Source organism: Lontra canadensis, unplaced genomic scaffold (genome assembly GCF_010015895.1).
Source record: "Lontra canadensis isolate GAN:19392208 unplaced genomic scaffold, GSC_riverotter_1.0 scaffold163, whole genome shotgun sequence".
Taxonomy (NCBI): Eukaryota; Metazoa; Chordata; class Mammalia; order Carnivora; family Mustelidae; genus Lontra; species Lontra canadensis.
In genome coordinates, this window is record NW_022631157.1 from 2,130,527 (window position 1) to 2,152,241 (window position 21,715).

The window sequence follows — 21,715 nt, forward strand, 5'->3', positions numbered from 1 at the left end:
AAGAGGAGTTTGGGGGTTGAAGTCAAATGGACTTTTTTATTTCTCCTCCTTGTCCTCTTCCTCATCCATCTCCTTGGACAATGTTCTTACTCTATGGTGAGTAATAAAAAATTAAAAAAAAAAAAAAAAAAAAAAAACCCGGAACAACAAAACAACATATAGAAGACTGAAGGTAGTGCAGTCCCGCTTCCTAAAAAACCTTATCCGGGGCTAATAATTGTAAAAGAAAAAATAACTACCTCCAGTTTTCTTTTCCTTTTTTTAGATTTTATTTATTTATTTGCCAGAGAGAGAGAGAGTGCACAAGCAGGAGAAGCAACAGGCAAAGGGAGAAGCAGGCTCCCTGCTGAGCAGGGAGCCCAATACGGGACTCCATCCCAGGATCCTGGGATCATGACCCCAGCCAAAGGCAGACGGTTAACGGACTGGGCCACCCAGGCATCCCTACCTCCAGTTTTCACTGGAGAAATTTAAACCCTTTATGTTGTCAGAACAACAGCAATACCATCTTTATGGTATAGAGATGGACACAATTACATCAATAGTTCAAGTCAGTATGCATAACCCGATGTAACAAAGTGGCTTCCCATATTATTTGATATATCCTTTTACTTGCCTTCACAATATCATCCAGTTAAAACTATGCACTCAAAGTAAATACACTCTATATGTCACTGCAACTAATGTAAAAAAAAAAAAAAAAGTCAAAGCTAAACCAATCCATGAAAACAATGCAAATGACGTATGAGATTATCATCACTACAAACCAGCAGAGTACTGGTACCCTGCGACTGCTGAGCACTCCCACCAGCTGAGGCCATGACATTGGGCTCCTAGCTGCGCGCGAGGATGAAGTCCACGGGAAGATAATGCCTCTTTTTTAGCTCAACTGAGGGTTAAAAGTTGCAATCTCGGATCCCGAAAGAGTGTATTTCGAGATAGGACGCTTGGCAAAATCCAAATAACATTCCTTCTGGGAAAAAATATAATCAATTACTTCCTTTCCTGTATTTTTCAAATTTCCACTTTTGAAAAAGAGCTAGCTTGGGACGTCAAAAATCTAGTTTTAATTCTGCGAAAACGGACTTTAGTCAAATCTTATCCTCATCCGTGAAACTGGGTGTCAGAAGTTCAAATCTCCAAAATTCCCGCTAGTTTGAAATCCCTAAATGAGACGAAGCCCGCCTCCTGCAGTTTCGCCCAAGAAGTATTTTGACCCTCTCTACTCACCGTCCGCGCGGTCTCCCGAAGCAATCGTAAGCTCCGCCCCCTGCGCTCCGGACGGCGCGAAAACCCAATTGACAAGAACTCCCTCCGAAGCCCGCGGGTCCGATCTGTGTTCCGCCTGCTTTCCCAGCTGGGATCGCAGTCCCGGGCGCTCACCCTGGGGCGCCCGCGTCGAGGGCACCCCGCGCTCGCCGGCCACGTCCCAGAGTCCTCGCTGCCCGCGCTTTCTTACCGCCTCTTCCCGCGTCCGACGCGGCTGAGCTGGGCCCAGCCTCCGCGACCGCTCCGGCCGGGTGGGCGCGGGGGAGTCGGAGACGGACCCTGCGGCCCCGGCTGCTCCCTCTGCGGGAGCCGGCCGCCTCCATGGCCTCCGGGCTGGCGGGGCCCGGCCGCGCAGTGCCCTAGGAACCGGCATTCCGGAAAGCTGGGAGCATGGTGGGGGTCCTGGCCATGGCGGCGGCAGCTGCTCCCCCTCCGGTGAAGGACTACGAGATTGAGGTGAGCTAGTGTATATCTCTGTCTGTAGGAGGTGGGTGAAAGGTAATCCCGACTTTGGATCTAGGAGGGGAGAGGAGGGACCAGGTGAGGCCCCACGGTTGTGACATTGTGTGCAACAGTTGCTGGAGTGTGTCGCTTCCTAAAGCCGTGATAAGTGCTAACAAACATTGGAAAGTCAGGATTCAAAAGATCCCTCGACCAGTTCCCAGATCCTGAAATGTTGGTGGAACCTAATGTTTTGGACTTGTGGAATGTCACAGAGGATCCCAGGATCAAGTCTGGGTTCATCATAAGGAATCACAACTTCAGTTTGAAAAGAATCTCTGAGTTCACCTAGTCTGTCCACCTTAAAGACCTTTAAGAACAACTAGTCCGTTCAACTAACCTAAGACTACCGCTTAGATTGTCATTACGGGAGTCAAAGTAATTTTTTAAAGAATCAGCTTCTCATCTCATGGCTTTAGAGCATGGAATGCTGTTATTCTTATGTTTTCACCAAGTTTCAGTGAAATGCTCTAAGCAGTCGTTATAAAGATGCTTTAATGTCATGAAGTAATGGAGTAGCATCTCAAAGTGACAGTTGTATTTTTACACCTTTTCATCTCAAGCTAGCATTCTAACTGAAATACACATACTGGTGTCTGAAGTAAGCCAAGTTGTACCTTCACTTATTTAACTCGGACTTTCTTATTTTTTAGAATTGAATAACTTTTTTCTATTTGCTAATAGTTGTTGTGCTGATATTTGTTTGCTAAATCAAGGCGGTTGCTCAGTTTTCTTGGATGTGAAGAAAGACTTTTGGTACTTGAGTTAGACAGTTCTTGATTTTTGTATGGTCAATTTATCAAGCTTTTCCTTACAGTTTCTGTTTTTGGTGCTCTGCTTACCTTATTTCATAGTAATGATACTTTCCTTTTAGTATTGCAGGGGTAGGGGCCTTGTATACATTGTTTTGCTTAATATCAACTGTGCTGAGGTATCATTATCTGTATCCATACAGATGAGGGAAGAGGGTCAAAAAGTAATTAAAAGTGGAGCACCTGAGTGGCTCAGTCTGTAAGGCGTCTGCCTTTAGCTCCGGTCATGATCCCGGGGTCCTGGGAGCCAGGCCCCACATTGGGCTCCCTGCTCAGCGAGGAGCCTGCTTTTCCCTCTCCCTCTGCCTGCTGCTCGCCCTGCTTGTACTTTCTCTCTCTGTCAAATAAATAAATAAAATCTGAAGAAAAAAAAAAAAAGGAAAGAAAATTAAAAAGTTAAAAGTGGGCACCTGGGTGGCTCAACTGGTTATGCGTCCGCCTCTTGATCTCAGGTCAGGTCTTGATCTCAGGGTTATGACTTTAAGCCTTGTATTGGTCTTCACATTGTGGAACCTACTTTAAAAATTAAAGAAAAAAAAAAGTTAAAAAGTAATATGCTTCGGGTCCTATGCTAGTAGATGCCAGAGCCAGCACTTGAACTTAGATCTGCCGGACTCTAGGCCCCATAGTATCATGCCTTTGATAACCATCTCGGGGTAATAATAATACTAACAGCTCACGAGCATTTTCTTCCAGTGCTTTTACCATTTCATTTTAGCAGGTGAAATTTTAATCAGTAACTTATTTTGCCTCTTATTTATCCAACTGGTTAGAAATTTGTCCCAATACCATTTATTAACTACTTATTTTCTCACTAACTTAAATGCTACTGTTCTCCTATACCAAGTTCTAAATATATACTTATTTCTTTATCTGATTTTCTAATCCATTCCATTATGTTGGCTACCTTATTCATGCATCAGTACTATGCCTTTTTTTTTTTTAAGTAGTCTCTACCCCCAAGTGGGGGCTCAAACTCACAACCCCAAGATCAAGAGTCACACGTTCCACTGACTGAGCCAGCCAGCTGCCCTTCAGTACTAGCTTTGTGATACCTTTTAATTTTCTAGGAGTATAATTCCCCTATTCACTATTTTTAGACTTTATTTATTTGTCAGAGAGAGAGAGAGAGAACATGTGTACAAGTAGGGGGAGCAGCAGGCCGAGGGAGAAGGAGAACCAGGCTCCCCACCTAGCAGGGAGCCAGATAAAGTTTTGAACCCAGGACCCCAGGATCATGACCTAAGCCAGAAGACAGATGCTCAACCAACTGAGCCACCCAGGCGCCCCGTCCCCATTCATTACTTACCTTTTTTTTTTTTTTTTTAAGATTTTATTTTTAAGTAATCTCTACACCCAGCGTGGGGCTGGAACCCGAAACCCTGAGATCAAGAGTCACATGCTTTACCAACTGAGCCAACCAGACACCCCTCATTACTTATCTTTTAAAAAAATTTTTTGTCATTCTGGGATGTTTAGTTTAATGAATGAACTGAGGGAAATTAAAAGAAATGACTGATGGAGCTTTTTGTAGTAATAGTTTTTTCTAATATGTAAGGTACTAATTTATGACCAACAAAAATATAACTTTGTAGTATTATAGTCAACTTGATATGTGAGGGTAATAACAGGAGGCAGGCAGTAACTTTTAATAACAAAACACTGGAAAGTTTTGGTTTTTTTATTTGTGGTAAGTGTCCTTCATAATTTTTACTTGATTAGTAAATTTGAGGATCACAGGTTTGTTCACTGTATGTCTGTTTCTTAGAAATAATATGATTTTTTTTTAAAGATTTTATTTATTTATTTGAGAGGCAGAGAGGCAGGCAGAGAGAGAGGAAGGGAAGCAGGCTCCCTGCCGAGCAGAGAGCCCAATGCGGGGACCTGATCCCAGGACCCTGGGATTGTGACCTGAGCCGAAGGCAGAGGCTTTTAACCCACTGAGCCACCCAGGCATCCCCGAAATAAAATGATTTTTTAAAATATTTATTTGTTTATTTTAGAGAGAAGAAGAGAGTGCAGGGGGGAAGGACTAGAAGAGGAGAGAGAGAATCTCTCAAGCAGTCTACCTGTTGAGCACAGAGCCCAGCAAGCAGGGGCTTGATCCCATGACCCTGAAATCATGACCTGAGCCGAAATCAAGAGTTGGATGCTTAACTGACTGAGCCACTCAGGTCCCCCAAGAATACCTTGTTTTTAACTTAAAAAGGAAAGAGGGAATGGAATTAGTATTTGTAGAGTCTCCACCATGCATTTGATTTCACACATTCTTATGCAACGTGTTCGTTACAAATTTTGTGGGATGGGTGGTAATATTCAAAGGTTATAGAGTGAACAGAGACCAACAGAAATTAACACATTTGTACATAAGTATAGCAGCCTTGAAACTTTTTATTCAAGTATACATAAAGTAAAACACACAAATTATAAGTATATGGCCTGATGTGATATTGAGGTTTGAATGTAGGTTTAATTTTAAAGCTCTTTCTTTAGGGCATCTGGGTAGCTCAGTTGGTTAAGCATCTGCCTTCAGCTCAGGTCATGTGTCCCACATCGGACTCCTGCTCAGTGGAGAACCTGCTTCTCCCTCTCCCTACGCTTCCCCCAGCTTGTGCGCTTGTGTGTGCGCTTGCTCTGTCTCTGACAAATCAATAAATAAAATCTTAAAAAAAAAAAAAAAGGTAGAAAAAGCTTTTTTTTCCCTAATAAATCAGCTTCATTACCTAAGGGAGCCTTCCTTTTATTATCCAAATATCCAAAAATCTAAATATCTAAAATATTAGATCCATATTTACAATTTATGTTTTGTATTATTTTGTTTGAAATAACTGCTTTTTTTTTTTCTTTTAAATTGATAGGCATGCAAAAAGCGAAGGAAAGATGATGACAGATCTTCCTGCAAAACAATTACAAAATATTTATCACCAATAGGGAAGACTGGAGACAGTGTCTTCTCTCCCCCAAAATCCAGTAATATTCTGGATTATTTTAGAAAGACTTCCCCCACAAATGAGAAGACACTGTCAGCAAAAGAGTGCAAGATAAAGTCATCTGCTCCATTGCCCTCTGACAGCGGCAAAGACTGTAAACCACCATTGGAAATGTTCTCAAATCTAGAGTTTAAGAAGAGAGGAAAGAGAGTTAATTTATCTCATCGGCTGAATAGTGTTAAAACTGAAAATGAATCTCCAATTAAAATTAGTAGTGATGACTCTAGTCTAAATCATGATTTTGTAGAAAGTAATACTTCTCTTTTACTCTACAAGAAACATGTAGAGGTCCTGGCAGAAAGTATTCAAGATAAAAAACAGCCAAGCACTATGACTTCCATAAAAAGCTCTAAGAAGGTGAATCCTAAAAAAAGGATCACAAAAAATGATTGCAAAAAAATGAGAAAAAGGAAGCACAGGGACATAATAGATCTATCTGAAAGCTTACCATTGGCTGAGGAGCTCCCTCCAAAAGATGGTAAAGGTAGGAAACAGAGTCCGCCTTCCCTAACTAATGAGATGGAGAGTCCTGCAAGTGATGTGGACTCCAGAGGTGACAGACCCAGAACAGCCCACTTACATGATAGTACAATTACTGTCTCTTACGAGGAATTTTTAAAAAGTCACAAGGAAAATAAAGCAGAACACATACCAGACTCTACAATGTCGATCTGTATTCCCTCTGAAACTGCTGAAGATATGGTCAAAAGTGGTTGTATAAGTGACCCAGAAGCCTGTGACATTTCCCAACATGGACGCTATAAGACAGTTACTGTTCTTGCGCAAGTTCACCCTGTCCCCCCAAGAAAGACAAGGAAAATACCCGCCATTTTCTTGAAACAGAAGCAGTTGGAAATGGAAAATAGTCTGTCTGATCCCGAGAATGAACAGACCGTTCAGAAAAGAAAATCCAATGTTGTCATCCAGGAGGAAGAGTTGGAATTGGCAGTGTTGGAAGCTGGAAGTGCCGAGGCCGTGAAACCAAAATGCACTCTAGAAGAAAGACAGCAGTTTATGAAAGCATTTAGGCAGCCGGCAGCCGATGCACTTAAAAATGGAGTCAGGAAGTCTGAGAAGCAGAAAGAGCCCAATGAAAAATCTTTAAACGAGGAAGGAAGACACAATAATTCTAAAAGAATAACAGAAAATCCTAATGTCCAGGTGGTTTCGAATTATGGCAGTTCGCCATCACACACTGAGAAAGGAAGTTTTCCTAACGAGAAACGTAAAAAGCTGAAGAAAAAGGATAAGAAAATGTTAGATACTGGTACTACCGCAGGCGAAAATAGACAGGGCAATATTCAAAAGAAAGCAGCCACTTTTTCCTTTAGAGATACACAGAATCAAAATAGACTTAGAATGAGTTTAAGACAAAAGAAAATAGAAGTTTTCAAAAACAGCACACTATTTAACAGTGAAAGGCTTATTTGTAAAGATTTAGCAAATGATGACCTAAAGATTTCCTCTCCGTGTAACAAGAAGTCTTCAAGAAGAACCAGCATGCCGGTTAAGGATAACGTTATACATTCTAAAGCTGAATCTGAAGACAGTTTGGTAAATGTTTCCACACCCAAGCCAACCAGAAGGTCTATAAGAACCAGCAGCACACCTACTACAATAGTCATTAGCGGTTCTGATTCTGAAGAGGGTAGTCCAGCAAAGGCATCCACTCCAAAAGCAGCCAGCTTACTGGAAAAGCACAGTTTATATACAGCAGAATTAATGACAGTACCTTCTGACTCAGAGAGCCCTATTAGGTAAACTTTTGTATTTGTTCTGAAGTTCTGAGTAGTCTGTATTTAATACCTGGGAAGGAAAATACTTCAAGCATTGGAGACTATTATTTTTTCTAGAACACAGCTGATTACTATAAGAAAACAGTTTCAAAAATGCTCTTTGTTTTCCACATTTAATTTAAAGTCAGGAATGGTTTCAGAAGGATTTTAGATGACTTCAAACTCTCATCACAGTTGCTAACTTCGTAGGGAAATATTTTTCAAATATGAATTTAGGAGTGCTTGGGTGGCTCAGTGGGTTAAACATATTTTTCGGCTCTGGACATGATCCTGGGGTCCTGGGATGGAGCTGCATGTCAGGCTCCCCACTCAGTGTGAAGTCTTCTCCTTCCTCTCTTGCTCCCCCTCGTTGTGTGTGCTCTCTCTCTGTCCGACAAATAAAATCTTAAAAAAAAAAAATACAAATTCTGTGCATGTAACAAACATGAGATTAAATAAGAGTTTTTTTTCTTGGGTAAACTGAGCCATATTCTATGAGGTATATACTTGCATGCTGGTTTTGGCCAATGGAAGAGTGATCTTAGGAGGCAATTTTTTGTAAAGCTTATGATTTCTAAAAGGAAACATTTTATATTTTCTGAGAGTTTAGCTTGAAGTTTGCCTTACTTTCGATCAGTAGTTTGAATCTAATTGGGAGTAATTTTTTTAAAGAACTGTACAGGGCACCTGGGTGGCTCAGTTGGTTAAGCAACTGCCTTCAGCTCAGGTCATGATCCCAGGGTCCTGGGATCGAGGCCTGCATCAGGCTCCTTGGTCAATGGGATCTTCCTTCCCTCTCTTCCTTTGCCAGCTGCTCCCCCTGCTTGTACTCTGTCTCTCTCTGTCAAATAAATAAATAAAATCTTTTTTTTTTTTTTAAAGATTTTATTTATTTATTTGATAGAGAGATCACAAGCAGGCAGAGAGGCAGGCAGAGAGAGAGGAGGAAGCAGGCTCCCTGCCGAGCAGAGAGCCCGATGCGGGGCTCGATCCCAGGACTCCGAGATCATGACCCGAGCCGAAGGCAGCGGCTTAACCCACTGAGCCACCCAGGCGCCCCAATAAATAAAATCTTAAAAAAAAAAAAAAAAGAACTGTCTAGAAATTGGAGCCATGTTTGGTTCTTTTCTATATTTAATTGAAATTCTTACACGTAATTATGAAAATGCTTATGATTGTCTTTTTTCCCCCCAGAATGAAATTCACCAGAATTAGTACTCCTAAGAAATCTAAGAAAAAATCTAAGAAAAGATGTGAGAAATCTGAAGCCACTGATGGAGATTTTACTTCTCAGACCAGAAAGGTAATTGAAATCTCAGGGGGTTGTTTAAGTGGTATTCTGTTTCCTAAAACAACAACTGCTATTAGAAGTAGTATGCCAAAAGAAGATACACAGATTTTATAGATTGGTTATGTTAACTACAGTCATATACTGTTACTATTATTCTGTTCCTCTGGTTAGTTTGTTGTCAAATAGCTTACTGTGAGATGAAAACAATTGGTAAGGATAGTATAATTTACTTGGAAAAAGTTTTCTTGGGGGCTCTTGGGTGGCTCAGTCAGGCTCAGGTCGTGATCTCAGGATTGTGAGATTGAGCCCTGTGTCGGATTCCAGACTCAGCCCTGAGTCAGCTTGTTCCTCTCCCTTTGCACCTCCCCGAGCTTGCGTGTATGTGCGCTCTCTCTCTCCTCTGTTTCTCTCTAAAATAAATAAATAAACAAAATCTTTAAAAAGAGAAAGTGAAAAGAAAAAGGCTTTTCAGTAAGAGTTACATTCTAATCATTTTCCTTCAGGCTGCTTTTATAGGTCATGATTGAATTTTTGGTTTGTTTCTATAGATCAGAGGCTAAAAAGTGGGGTCTATAACTGGTACAGGTCTAACAACCCTGGTACTGTTGATATTTTGGGCTGGATAATTCTTTGTTATAGGGGACTGATTGTGCATTGTAGGATGCTTAGCAGTAATGGGGCCTCTACCCATGAGATGCCAGGAGCTCTCCAGCTTCCCTGGTTCTAACAACTAAAAATGTCTCCACACATTACAAATATCTCCGGGAGGGAAAGAAATCTACTACTACCCTAAAGGGAGAAGTAGAGTATATAAGAATACTATAGGGGCGCCTGGGTGGCTCAGTGGGTTAAAGCTTCTGCCTTCAGCTCAGGTCATGATCTCAGGGTCCTGGGATCGAGCCCCGAGTCGGGCTCTCTGCTCACTTGGGAGCCTGCTTCCATTCCTCTGTCTCTGCCTGCCTCTCTGCCTACTTGTAATCTGTCAAATAAATAAATAAAATCTTAAAAAAAAAAAAGAATACTATAGCTACTTTTACAAACTAATCTCCCCAGGTTGAGTAGGAACAGGTATGTGTGTGTGGGGAAGCCCCCAGTGTGATTGTGACATAGTCCTTGCGTGACTACCGCTGCGGCAGAAGATTGGCATCTCTTTTGTTGTTATTAACAGCTGTCATGTTTTTTGACTGCGTATCACATTCCAGACGCTATGCTTAGTACTTACCATTAATCTCATAAAGTAAATATTTAACCCTGTTTTGAAGGACAGAGGAGCCAAAGGAGGTGAGAACATTTTTTAAGAGTCGTTGAAGTGGTGTACAGTGGGATCCAAACTGCGTGGGTGCAGGGAAGGCTGATAAACAGGGAAAAAGTAGTGAGTGCTGTCGAGCGGTTTCTTCATTTTTTTTTTTTTTTTAAGGATTTTATTTATTTGACAGAGAGAGAGACAACCAGAGAGGGACCACAAGCAGGGGGAGTAGAAGTGGGAGAGGCAGACTCCCCGCTGAGCAGAGAGCCCGATGTGGGGCTCAATCCCAGGACTCTGGGATCCCGCCCCGAGCCCAGGCTAGATGCTTAACAACTGAGCCACACAGGCGCCCCTCAAGAGAGGTTTCTGATATAGTCAGGAGTAAGTAGGGCTGGGAGGATGGGTGATTAGGTCAGAATGTAGGGTGTTGGAAATTACTTATTTTCAAGGTAATAGGATTATGATTGGTTTTAGTTTTCTTTATTTTTCTGTTTTCTGTTTTTTTATAAACATGAACTTTTTATTTTTATTTACTTATTTTTTTTAAAAGATTTTATTTATTTATTTTACAGACAGAGATCACAAGTAGGCAGAGAGGCAGGCAGAGAGAGAGAGGAGAAAGCAGGCTCCCTGCTGAGCAGAGAGCCCAATGTGGACCTCGATCCCAGGACCCTGGGATCATGACCTGAGCCAAAGGCAGCCGATTAACTGACTGAGCCACCCAGGCATCCCAGCCTTTTCTAATTTTTTTAATCATTAAATATAAAATGTTTGCCACTAACCTATATTAATATTTCATATTTTTTTGTTTAGGCAAGCAGTGCTTCCAAAAATGTATCTAGAGCAAAACAGTTGATTGAAAAGGCAAAAGCTTTACACATTAGTAGGTCAAAGGCTACTGAAGAAACAGTGACACCCTTGAGACGTTCATCTAGACATCAGACACTTCCTGAAAGGAAGCCGTTGTCAGAAACAGAAGTAAGTAATAGAAATATTTATTGGTATGAGTTCTGTCCTCTTCTGCTGCTTAAAGTGGGAGAGAGAAACCATTACAAAATTATAGGGTAGAACTGTAAGATACCCTTGAGGGCGACAGAAAGAATATCATTTTCAGTTGTTTTAGAAGCTTTGGGTTCTTTTGCCTACAGAATATAGTCTGAGTCCTTATCAAGTCATTCACGATCCTTTACAGGCTGAATAAGCGCTTCCCTTTCCTCGAAGCAACCATCTTCCTCATACACACAGTTTGCTCTAGTCACACTAAATTATTCATTTCTCCCCCAAATGGTGCAGTTTTTACTTGTTCCACTTTGAGTCTTGGCTTGAAATGGCCATTCAGAGTACTCTCTTCTACCTCAGGAATTCCTACTCAACACGTTAAGTCCTGCCAAATGCTAACACTTCCTCTTTTTTTCTTTCTTTTTAAAATATTTTGTTTATTTGACAGAGAGAAAGAGAGATCACAGGTAGGTAGCAGCTAGAAAGAGAGGGGGAAGCAGGCTCCCCATTGAGCAGAGAGCCCGATGCAGGGCTCGATCCCAGGACCCTGAGTTCATGACCTGAGCCGAAGGCAGAGGCTTAACCCACAGAGCCACCCAGGTGCCCCGCTTCCTCTTTTTTTCAAACCAGCTTTATTATAGAGATATGAGTCACATACCATACAATTCACTATTTAAAATGTGCAATTCATTTGGCTTTTACTATAGTCACAGAGTTGTGCACCCATCACCACAACTTCAGAACATTTCATTACCCCAAAAGAACCCCTATTTCCCTTAGCTGTCACTTCCCAGTCTCTCCTCTCCGAGCCGCACCCAACCACTACTCTACTTCCTGTCTCTGTAGATTTGACTATTCTGAACATTTCGTATAAATGGTATCATACGTATAGTATATGGTCCTTTGTGTCTGGCTTCTTTCGTTCATCATAATGTTCTCAAGGGTCATCCATGTTGGAGCATCAATATTTCATTTCTTTTTATTGCCAAATAATACCCCATTGTATGGATATATCACATTTTATTTACCCATTCATCAGTTGATGGACATTTGGGTTGTTTTCCACTTTTTGGCTATTAAGAATAATGCCTCCTCTTGAAACCTTTGCTGAAGTCTTCAAGACAAGTAGTTTCCTTCCCTACATGTACTTTACTTCTATGGTTTTTGTATTTTGGTCAATATTGCCTTCACCAGGGGCGCCTGGGTGGCTCAGTGGGTTAAGCCACTGCCTTCGGCTTGGGTCATGATCTCAGGGTCCTGGGATCGAGCCCCGCATCGGGCTCTCTGCTCGCCTGCTTCCTCCTCTCTCTGCCTGCCTCTCTGTCTGCTTGTGATCTCTCTCTGTCAAATAAATAAATAAAATCTTTAAAAAAAAAAAAAAATATTGCCTTCACCATACTTAAAGACTAGCTCTCTCTCCATCACCTAAGCCATGGTGTAACCTTGAAGCCAACTCTTGTTTCATTTGTATATGTACTCAGTGCCTGTTGTATTGCCTGATATACAGTAGATGCTCGATAAATGTATGCTGACCACATGAAAATGTATCAGATTTTCATCTAATACCTTTATAGAATGTATAGCTTTCAAAGAATATACCTAAAATTTTTATAGCTTGGTCATATTGATTCTTAAGTCTGTTGGTTGCTTCTTTAAAAAAGAAGGCCATGGTCATAATAAATCCACTCTTTGATATGTGAACTTGTATGATGTAATGTAGACTGTTGTCACTGTATGTTTTCTGTATTAGGTAGTGTCTGATGGAGAGAGGTATGGAGCTGCTAATGTCATTATCTTAACCTGGGGCTTCTAACGTCGTAATCCTCTTGACATTTTAAAACATCAATTGTATGACATATTTTTAAAATGTTTTTCTTATTCTGTCTTAGGACTCTGTAATAATTATCGATTCAGATCATACTTCTTTAAAGCATCCTGAGAAAAATCAGAAGAAACTTCAGTGTCTGAATGATGTGCTAGGAAAAAAACTAAACAAGACTCCTAAAAATGTACCTGGTAATCAAATTTGATAATGCTTATGATGAACATTAGAATGTTTTAGAGAGATTATATTGCTCTGAAGGCTGTCAATTTAATTCCTTTCCTTCTATGGTGCAAACTTAATTATATTAAGTATTTCTATCTATCTGTTTAGCCTCAGTTAAATTTAGAGGTTCTCAAACCTGATAGATCATCAAAATTGTCAGAGTAAATTTTAAAATTTCCTAAATCTTTAGGTCCTTCCCTAGGCATATTGACTGAGAATCTCTGGAGGGGGGTTATGGGAATCTATAGTTAAAAAGTTGCCTGGAGATTCTGATAATGATATTGGGAGACCAGATCATTGTATAGAAATTTTTTAAAATAAGAAGTTAGTCTTTTTTAAGATTAAAGAAAGTAAAAAGGCTTAATTTTTTTTAAGTTTAAGAAGGTAGTGGTATAATTTGAAAATAGCTGGAGGTAAGAAGAGATGATAAACATTGACACTAACATAAGTATTTATTTTTCTAAGGGAAAATGAAAGTTGCTCCTTTATTTCTTACCAGAAAGGCTCAAAAAACAGCTGATCCTGTTCTTGGTTTTGATGAAAGCAGGTCAGTCCAATACAAATTTTTAAATGCTGAAATATCTTACAGAATGTTTTTGTATTTTTTTTTCCTTTACTTTGATGAGAAAGCATGTATGTTATCATTGAGGCTGTAAATAAGTTCACTTTTAAAGATGACAATATTAACAGTGCTACGACTGCAATTTGAAGATCATTTTGTGGCCCATCTCTAGGTGAAACAGTGGAAACATAAGCCAAAAGTACCAAAGAGCTGATTCTGAACTTATTCAGCAAATATTTAAATACCTGCTATGGGGCACCTGGCTGGCTCAGTTGGAGGAGCATGTGACTCTTGATCATAAGGTCATGAGTTTGAGCCCCACATTGAGGGTAGAGATTACATTAAAAAAATAATAATAATAAGTAAAAATAAATGAATAAAATAAAATCTTCCAAATACCTGCTTTGTACCAAGCAGTATATTTGGCACTGGGAATATTATGGGGAACAAAACAAGACACATTCTCTGTCCTCATAAGGCTTATACTCAAAAGGAAGGATAATCTATAATTAAATATTAATTGAGCCAACAAATGAAAAATTGTTGTTGTACTAAGAAGAAGAGGTGCCAAGTTCTATTAAAGTTTATATTAAGTGGATTTGGTCTGGTCAAGCAAGCCTTTGCTAAGGAAATGTCACCTGAACTGAAGGATGAGCCGGAGTTCATCAGGGTGGAACAGTGTTCTAACCAGAGGGAACAGTCTGCAGAGTCCCTATAGCTGGAAGGAGCATGGCAAACAGAAGGTTGAAAGAATGCCAGTGTGACTTGAGCATAGAGAGCAGAGGTGAGAGAACTGTAGGATTAAGCTAGAGAGGTAGATGCCAGTCCATGTAGCACCTTTGGACCACGTGCAAGAATTTTGTCATTACAGCAACGGCCATTAGAAGCAGTCAGAGGGTTTTAAACACACATCTGGACATAAACATTTGGAATTTTGGAAAGCTTATTCTGACTGCTAGATCAGTTTGCTAGATCAAAATCCATAGTGATTAATTAGATCTGGGGGCTGGGGGTAAGAGAGAGGAAGGTGCAAAGATGACACTTAAGTTCTGGTGTCCGTGTGCAAGTGGATGGGATGTTGGCAAAAGACCAGGTTTAGGGACATCATGTTCAGGTTATTTTTTTCCTCTTTCACTTTTATTGAGGTATAATTACATATTGTTAAATGCACAAATCTTTTTTTTGTATTAAAGTATAATTGATGTACAATATCCTGTTAATTTGAGATGTACATAATAATGATTCGATATTTTTATATCTTAAAGAAGATCCCCATGACAAGTCTAGTTACCATCTCTCACTGTATAGAAAGTTGCTATAGTTGCTTGTACTCCCTATGCTACATATTTCATCCCTGTGACTTAACTTTAATGACTGGAAGTTTATACCTGTTGATCCCCTTTCCCTATTTTATCTGCCCCCTCCCCTTCCCCACTCTGGTAGCTAACTCTTTGTTTCCTTTCATGAGTCCATTTCTGTTTTGTTTGTTCATTTGTTAAATGCATCATTCTTAAGGATAGCAGTTTTTGTAAGTACATTAAATCAATATTTAACATATTTCTTTTACTCCTGAGAGGTACTCTTTTTCTGTTATTCCCATCCTACCACAACAAAAGGTTACCACTATCCTGATTTCATCACCATTGATTAGTTTGATTTCTGTTACCGGGGATTAGTTTTGTCAGTTTTAGAACTTTGTGTAGACTTTATATATATATTCTTTCATATCTAATTGCCTTTGGTCAGTACACACAGACACAAACACACACACACACATACACACATTTTTTTGTTGGTGGTGGTGTTGTTTAAAGATCTTATTTATTTATTTGACAGAGAGAAATCACAAGTAGGCAGAGCAGCAGACAGGGAGAGAGGAGGAAGAAGTTTCCCTGCTGAGCAGAGAGCCTGATGTGGGGCTCGATCCCAGGACCCTGGGATCATGACCTGAGTGGAAGGCAGAGGCTTAACCCACTGAGCCACCTAGGCGCCCCCCACACACACATTTTTAAAAAATCACTTTTATTGGGTGCCAGGGTGGCTCCATTGGTTAAGGTCATGATCCCAGAGCCCTAGGATCCAGTGCTGCATCGGGCTTCCTGCTCAGCAGGAAGTCTGCTTTTCTCTCTGACCTTCCTCCTCTCATGCTCTCTCTCTCTCATTTTTTCTCTCTCAAATAAATAAATAAAATCTTTAAAAAAAATAAAAAATAAAAAATCACCTTTATTCAGGTATAATATACAATCATATGCATATAATATCAAGTAAACAGTTGGAGGTTTAATAAATGTACACATCTGTGTAATCTCCACAACAATAGAGAACATCTTCATCACACTCAAAAAAGTTCCTTTGTGTCTCTTTTCAGTTAATCCCTGCCCCCCAACTCCCATGCAATTTCTGATCTGTTTTCTGTTGATAGAGATTGGTTTGCCTTTTCTAGAATTTCATAGAAATGAAATCATACAGGAGGTACACTTTTGTCTTTGGCTTCTTTCAGTCAAGGTAATGTATCAGTAGTCTGTTCTTTTTTATTGCTGAATAGTATTCCTTATATGAATATATCGCAGTTTGTTTATCCATTCTTTAATTGATGGCCATTTGGGTTGTTTCCAGCATTTGGCTAGAAATTAGGCTGCACTTAAGCTGCTGTGAACATTCCATACACATGTGTAGACAGTGTTCCCATTTCTCTCGAGTAAATACCTAGAAATGGAATTGCTCTGTCACTAGGTGGGTGTATGACTAACATTAGAAGAATCCGCCAAGCTATTTTCCCAGGTGGTTTTTCCATTTTACACTCCCACCAGCAGTGTATGAGAGTTCCGGTTGCTAACACTTGGCATTATCAGACTTTGTAATGTTAGCCATTCGAGTAGGTTTCTAGTGGTCTATTTTTTTTTTATTCTTTTACCTTTTATTATTATTTTTAATTGATTAAATTTTTAAACCTTACTGGGGTATAGGGGTGCCTGGGTGGCTCAGTTGGTTAGGCAAGTGCCTTCAGCTCAGGTCATGATCCTGGAGTCCCAGAATCGAGTCCCACATTGGGATCTCTGCTCGGCAGGGAGTCTGCTTCTACCCCTGACCCTCTCTCCTCTCATGCTCGTTCTCTCTCTCTCTCTCTCTCTCATTCTCTCAAATAAATAAATAAAATCTTAAAAAACAAAAAAAAACCAACAACCTTACCAAGGTGTAATTTACGTACAGTCACCTGTATTGGAAGTATATAACTTGGTGAGCTTTGTCAGTTGGCTACATAGTGAACGCCCACTCCTGCCATAGAGACCCAGATTTATTTCCGTGGCCCTCTGAAAGACTCCTTAGGCCTTCCGGCAGTCCTCCTCCTAGTTCCGGCTAAGACAAGTGGCAGTCTCTTTTTCTCTGTTAATTTGCATTTTCTAGAATTCTTTATAAGTGAAATCATATATTCTTTTTCACCTGGCCTCTTTCATTCAGCGTGCTGATTTTGAGACTTATCCATGTCCTCAAATACAGTCGACTCCTGAACAACATGGCTCAGATGGCGCAGGCCCCCTCACATGGATGTTTTACATTACGGTGCTGTAAAAATGGATTTTCCTTAGGACTTTCTTACTATTTTTGTCTCTAACTTCCTTTATTATAAGGAATATAGCATATAGTATAAACAACATGGACTGTGTGTTCATCAGAGGTTAATGTTAGTCAGGAAGGCTTCCAGTCAGCAGGAAGCTATTATTGGTGGGTAAGTTTTAGGGGAGTTACATTACACATGCATCTTTGACTGTGCAGGAAGTCGGCACCCAGAACTCCCATGTTGTTCAAGGTCAGCTGTATATCGGTAGTTCATTGTATTTTTGCTGAGTAGTATTCCACTGGATGGATACACCACTCACCTGTTGGTGGACATTTGGGTTGTTTCCAGTTTTAAACTATTGTGAATAAAGATGTCAGGAACATTCATGTAGAAGTCTGCTGGGATTTTGCAGATGATTGTTTTACATTGTGAGAGAATTGGTATCTTAGTAATACTAAGTCTTCTTGTCCAAGAATGTGATATTTCTATTTGAGGTTTTAATTTCTGTGGTTCTCAGTGCAGAGGTTCATCTTTTATTTACTCTGCCCCAGCTCTGTAAATAGCCTTTTCTCCAAAGAGCCGTGGTTCCTTTTAGTGGAGGATCTAGAAACCCCAAGACCTAAGTGCTTATTTTACTCATTGCTTCTGAGGTATCAATGTTTCTAGACCTCCTTAAAGCTAGGAAATACACATACACACAAACACACACACATGTGCATCCAAGAGTCCAAACTGTAATTGTATATAATACATATTGTATAACATATATAATATGTTTATATGTGTAAAGACTCCCTTGTACCCTTCTTAAAGTTTATCTTCTGCTATAGGCGCATACTCTTTTTTTTTTCCCTAAGATCTTATTTTCTTTTTTTTTTTTTTTAAGATTTTATTTATCTGTTTGACAGACAGAGATCACAAGTAGGCAGAGAGGCAGGCAGAGGGTGGGGGGAGCAGGCTCTCCGCTGAGCAAAGAGCCCGATGCGGGGCTCGATCCCAGGACCCCGAGACCATGACCTGAGCTGAAGGCAGAGGCTTAACCCACTGAGCCACCCAGGTGCCCCTTAAGATCTTATTTTCAAGTAATCTCTACACCCAACATGGGGCTCAAACAAGAGTTGCATGCTGTACTGACTGAGCCAGCCAGGTGCCCCAAGCACATACTTATTTAGCTACAACTTCATCCATCCTTTCCTCCTTCCTGCCAATTAGCAACAAAAAGGTACACCTCCTCTTTTTTAAGATTAATTCCTCCACTCTGGCTTTAGGTCTCATCTTTCCCTCATTTCTCTCAAATAGAAAAGGAAAAGAGAAATGGAAGTTTTTGTAGCCTCTTTTTAATTACCAGCCCAAATTTCTGTTTGTAGAGAATATGACAATTCTCCCTCTGTATATGACAGGCTAGGAAAGGCAAATAAACTGTGATACCACACTCTCTCCCCTCCACTAATCCAGCATCCCATTACCTCCCTCCCACAGAAGTCAAGACTCTTAACGATTAACAATATGAAGATAAGCCAGGTAAAACTGAGGCATCAGTAATAAGGGCCCTCATGTTCTTGCTATTATTTAGGAAACAGTATCACATTAGAAATTCTTGGGGAAAAAAAAAAGAAATTCTTGGATTAACTTTTTGAACTATAACACTTATTTTGTTTTCTGATTATAATATAAACTTTTTTTTTTTTTAAAGAAGACAAAAGACTCAAGGGGAAAAACTCACTACTCAAAGATAGCCTCTGTTAACATTTGGTGGATGTCCTTTAAATCATTTTTCTTTTTTTTTTTTTAAGATTTTATTTATTTACTTGACAGAGAGATAGAGAGACAGCACAAGTAGGCAGAGCAGCAGGCAGAGGGAGAGGGAGAAGCAGGCTCTCTGCCGAGCAGGGAGTCTGATGCGGGGCTCCATCCCAGGACACTGGGATCATGACCTGAGCCGAAGGCAGACACTTAACGACTAAGCCACCCAGGTGCCTCTCAAATTTTTCTATATATACTTATTTTTACTTAATTTCTTACAACTGGTAGACTTGTTTTTATGATAAGCAAAAATGAATTTGACTACCTACCATCTGAGGTAGCTGATTTTTTCAAATTAAATTAAAAGTATTTTATAGTTGGTTGTTTTTTTTTTTTTTAAGTGTGTATAACCTTAGCTTTCCTCTTTCACTTCATTTTCTTAAAAGTCAAGATACATCTGACAAGGCTCAGGATTGTGAAATGCAGTTTAAAGCAAAGCGGGACTTCCTAATGAGTGGTTTGCCGGATTTGCTGAAACGACAGATTGCAAAGAAAGCTGCTGCATTAGATGTGTACAATGCAGCAAGTACTAGTTTCCAGAGAGTCGTCCATGTACAACAAAAAGATGATGGTGAGTTTCCTATAATGAGAATTTTAAAATGAAAATATTCTTAATATTTACTATTCTATATATTTTATATTAATATTTAATATTTTAAATTTTAATATTATGATGTCTTTTTAAATTTTAATCTAAAGATTCTAAAATTTTTAAATTTTAGAAGTAATGTGAAACTGTAAGTTGACTTAAAACAAGGCTAAGGTTTAAAGATAATTCTTAAGGGGAATTTAGTGGGAATTCAAAGGGTGTGTTTCACTCTCTCCTCCTCAGTCTTGGACTCACTTTACCAAGAATGGGGGTGTCAGGGCAAGAGAGCCAGCAGCATCCTCAGCCCTCCCCCTCTGTGCAGTGGGGAGCAGGCACGTGGGTGGGACCTCAGTGGATGTTGTTCCCCAGAGAGGGACCGTGTTCTAAATGGAAGGCCATGCTCTTCACACACGTAGCCTGTGTGTGAACAGATCATCTTTTAAGACTTTCTCAGAGGAGCTCCGGCTCTGTTCTTTCCAGTGGGCTGTTGAATGTTCCAGAACAGCTTTTCCTCTCTCAAACCATATAAATAACTGCTGGAACACGTAGCAAGTCTCAGTGCTCCCCGCTCCAGTTCAGCCTTCCCTCACACGCACCGTGCCCGGGGTGAGCTGTTCGCACAGGCCACTTGCACAGTGGCCTTAGTGTGGTCAGAACCTGCTTCCGTTTGGATTCAAATGCTAGAGCAAACACAATCTTATTTCACTTACCTAGTTTTGAATTGCTGAAAGTGTGTACAGCTTTAGATCTTCCTCATTATTCCTGCCTAGAGGTGTTTTTGCCTTATCAACACAAAAGCACTTGTATTCTTCTCAGGTGGCTTTGAGGTTTGGTTTAATGCACTCCCTCTACCCACAAAACAGACTCTGTGTTCTCTTTTCCTTCCTTTTTTTGTTTTGTGTTTCTGACCTTGATAGGTTTTTTTTGTGGTTTTTTTTAAGATTTTTATTTATTTATCTATTTGACAGACAGAGATTACAAGTAGGCAGAGAGGCAGGCAGAGAGAGAGGAGGAAGCAGGCTCCCTGCCGAGCAGAGAGCCCGATGCGGGGCTCGATCCCAGGACTCTGGGATCATGACCTGAGCTGAAGGCAGAGGCTTTAACCCACCGAGCCACCCAGGCGCCCCTGACCTTGTTTTTGAATTTTGTTCAGCCTCCCATTTAGATTTTATTTTATTTATTTATTTATTTATTTATTTATTTTTAAAAGAGAGGGAGCACGAGCAGAGGGAGAGGGAGAAGGACAAGTAGTCTCCTGCTGACTCGGGGGGCCCAACATGGGGCTCAATTCCAGGACCCCGAGATCAAGACTGGGCAGAAGTCTGATGCTCAACTGACTGAGCCACCCAGGTGCCTCTCAGCCTCCCGTTTATACAGGGAACTTCCTAGCCAGTCTGTCTATCTATCTATCTATTTAATTATTTTAACTATTTTCATTAACACATAATGTATTATTTGGGAACTTCCTAGCCAGTGTTTCTATTTATTTATTTAAATTATTTTTATTGACATATAGTGTATTATTTGCCCCAGTGTACAGGTCTGTGAATCACCAGGCTTACACATTTCACAGCACTCACCATAGCATATACTCTCCCCACCCAACCACTCTATCCCAACCCCCCACCCCCCAGCAAACCTTAATTTGTTTTGTGAGATTAAGAGTCTATTAGTTTTCTCCCTCCCAATCCCATCTTATTTCCTTTTTTCTTTCCCTACCTCCCAACATCCCTCGCCCTTCCTCTCAAATTCCTTGTATCAGAGAGATCATATGATAATTGTCTTTATCTGATTGACTTATTTCACTCAGCATAATACCCTCTAGTTCCATCCATGTCTTTGCAAATGGCAAGATTTCACTTCTTTTGATGGCTGCATAGTATTCCATTGTATACACATACCACATCTTCTATATCCATTCATCTGTTGATGGACATCTAGGTTCTGTCCATAGTTTGGCTGTTGTGGACATTGCTGCTATAAACATTCAGGTGCACGTGCCCCTTTGGATCACTACATTTTTATCTTTAGGGTAAATACCCAGTAGTGCGATTGCTAGGTCATAGGGTAGCTCTATTTTCAACTTTTTGAGGAACCTCCATCTAGCCAGTCTTTCTTTTTTTCTTTTCTTTTCTTTTCTTTTTTTTTTTAGATTTTATTTATTTATTTGACAGATCACAAGTAGGCAGAGAGACAGGCAGAGAGAGAGGGAAGCAGTCTCCCCGCCGAGCAGAGAGCCTGATTTGGGGCTTGATCCTAGGACTCTGGGATC

The 21,715-nt window shown here is 40.3% G+C and overlaps 1 protein-coding gene across 3 annotated transcripts in view; it reads left to right on the forward strand.

Moving 5' to 3' along the window:
- Positions 1-1,270: 1,270 nt before the first annotated feature.
- ATAD5 (ATPase family AAA domain containing 5) overlaps positions 1,271-21,715 on the forward strand; it is a 44,846-nt gene continuing 24,401 nt past the window's right edge. The window contains exons 1-7 of one of the 3 annotated variants that reach the window (XM_032845410.1): positions 1,271-1,725; positions 5,441-7,329; positions 8,542-8,650; positions 10,698-10,862; positions 12,773-12,899; positions 13,396-13,477; positions 19,241-19,425. In XM_032845410.1, coding sequence (XP_032701301.1) covers positions 1,660-1,725; positions 5,441-7,329; positions 8,542-8,650; positions 10,698-10,862; positions 12,773-12,899; positions 13,396-13,477; positions 19,241-19,425 — 2,623 coding nt within the window. In that variant the 5' untranslated portion in view covers positions 1,271-1,659. The remainder of the gene's footprint in view (positions 1,726-5,440; positions 7,330-8,541; positions 8,651-10,697; positions 10,863-12,772; positions 12,900-13,395; positions 13,478-19,240; positions 19,426-21,715) is intronic. The other 2 variants (XM_032845409.1, XM_032845408.1) reach the window with 2 other exon arrangements.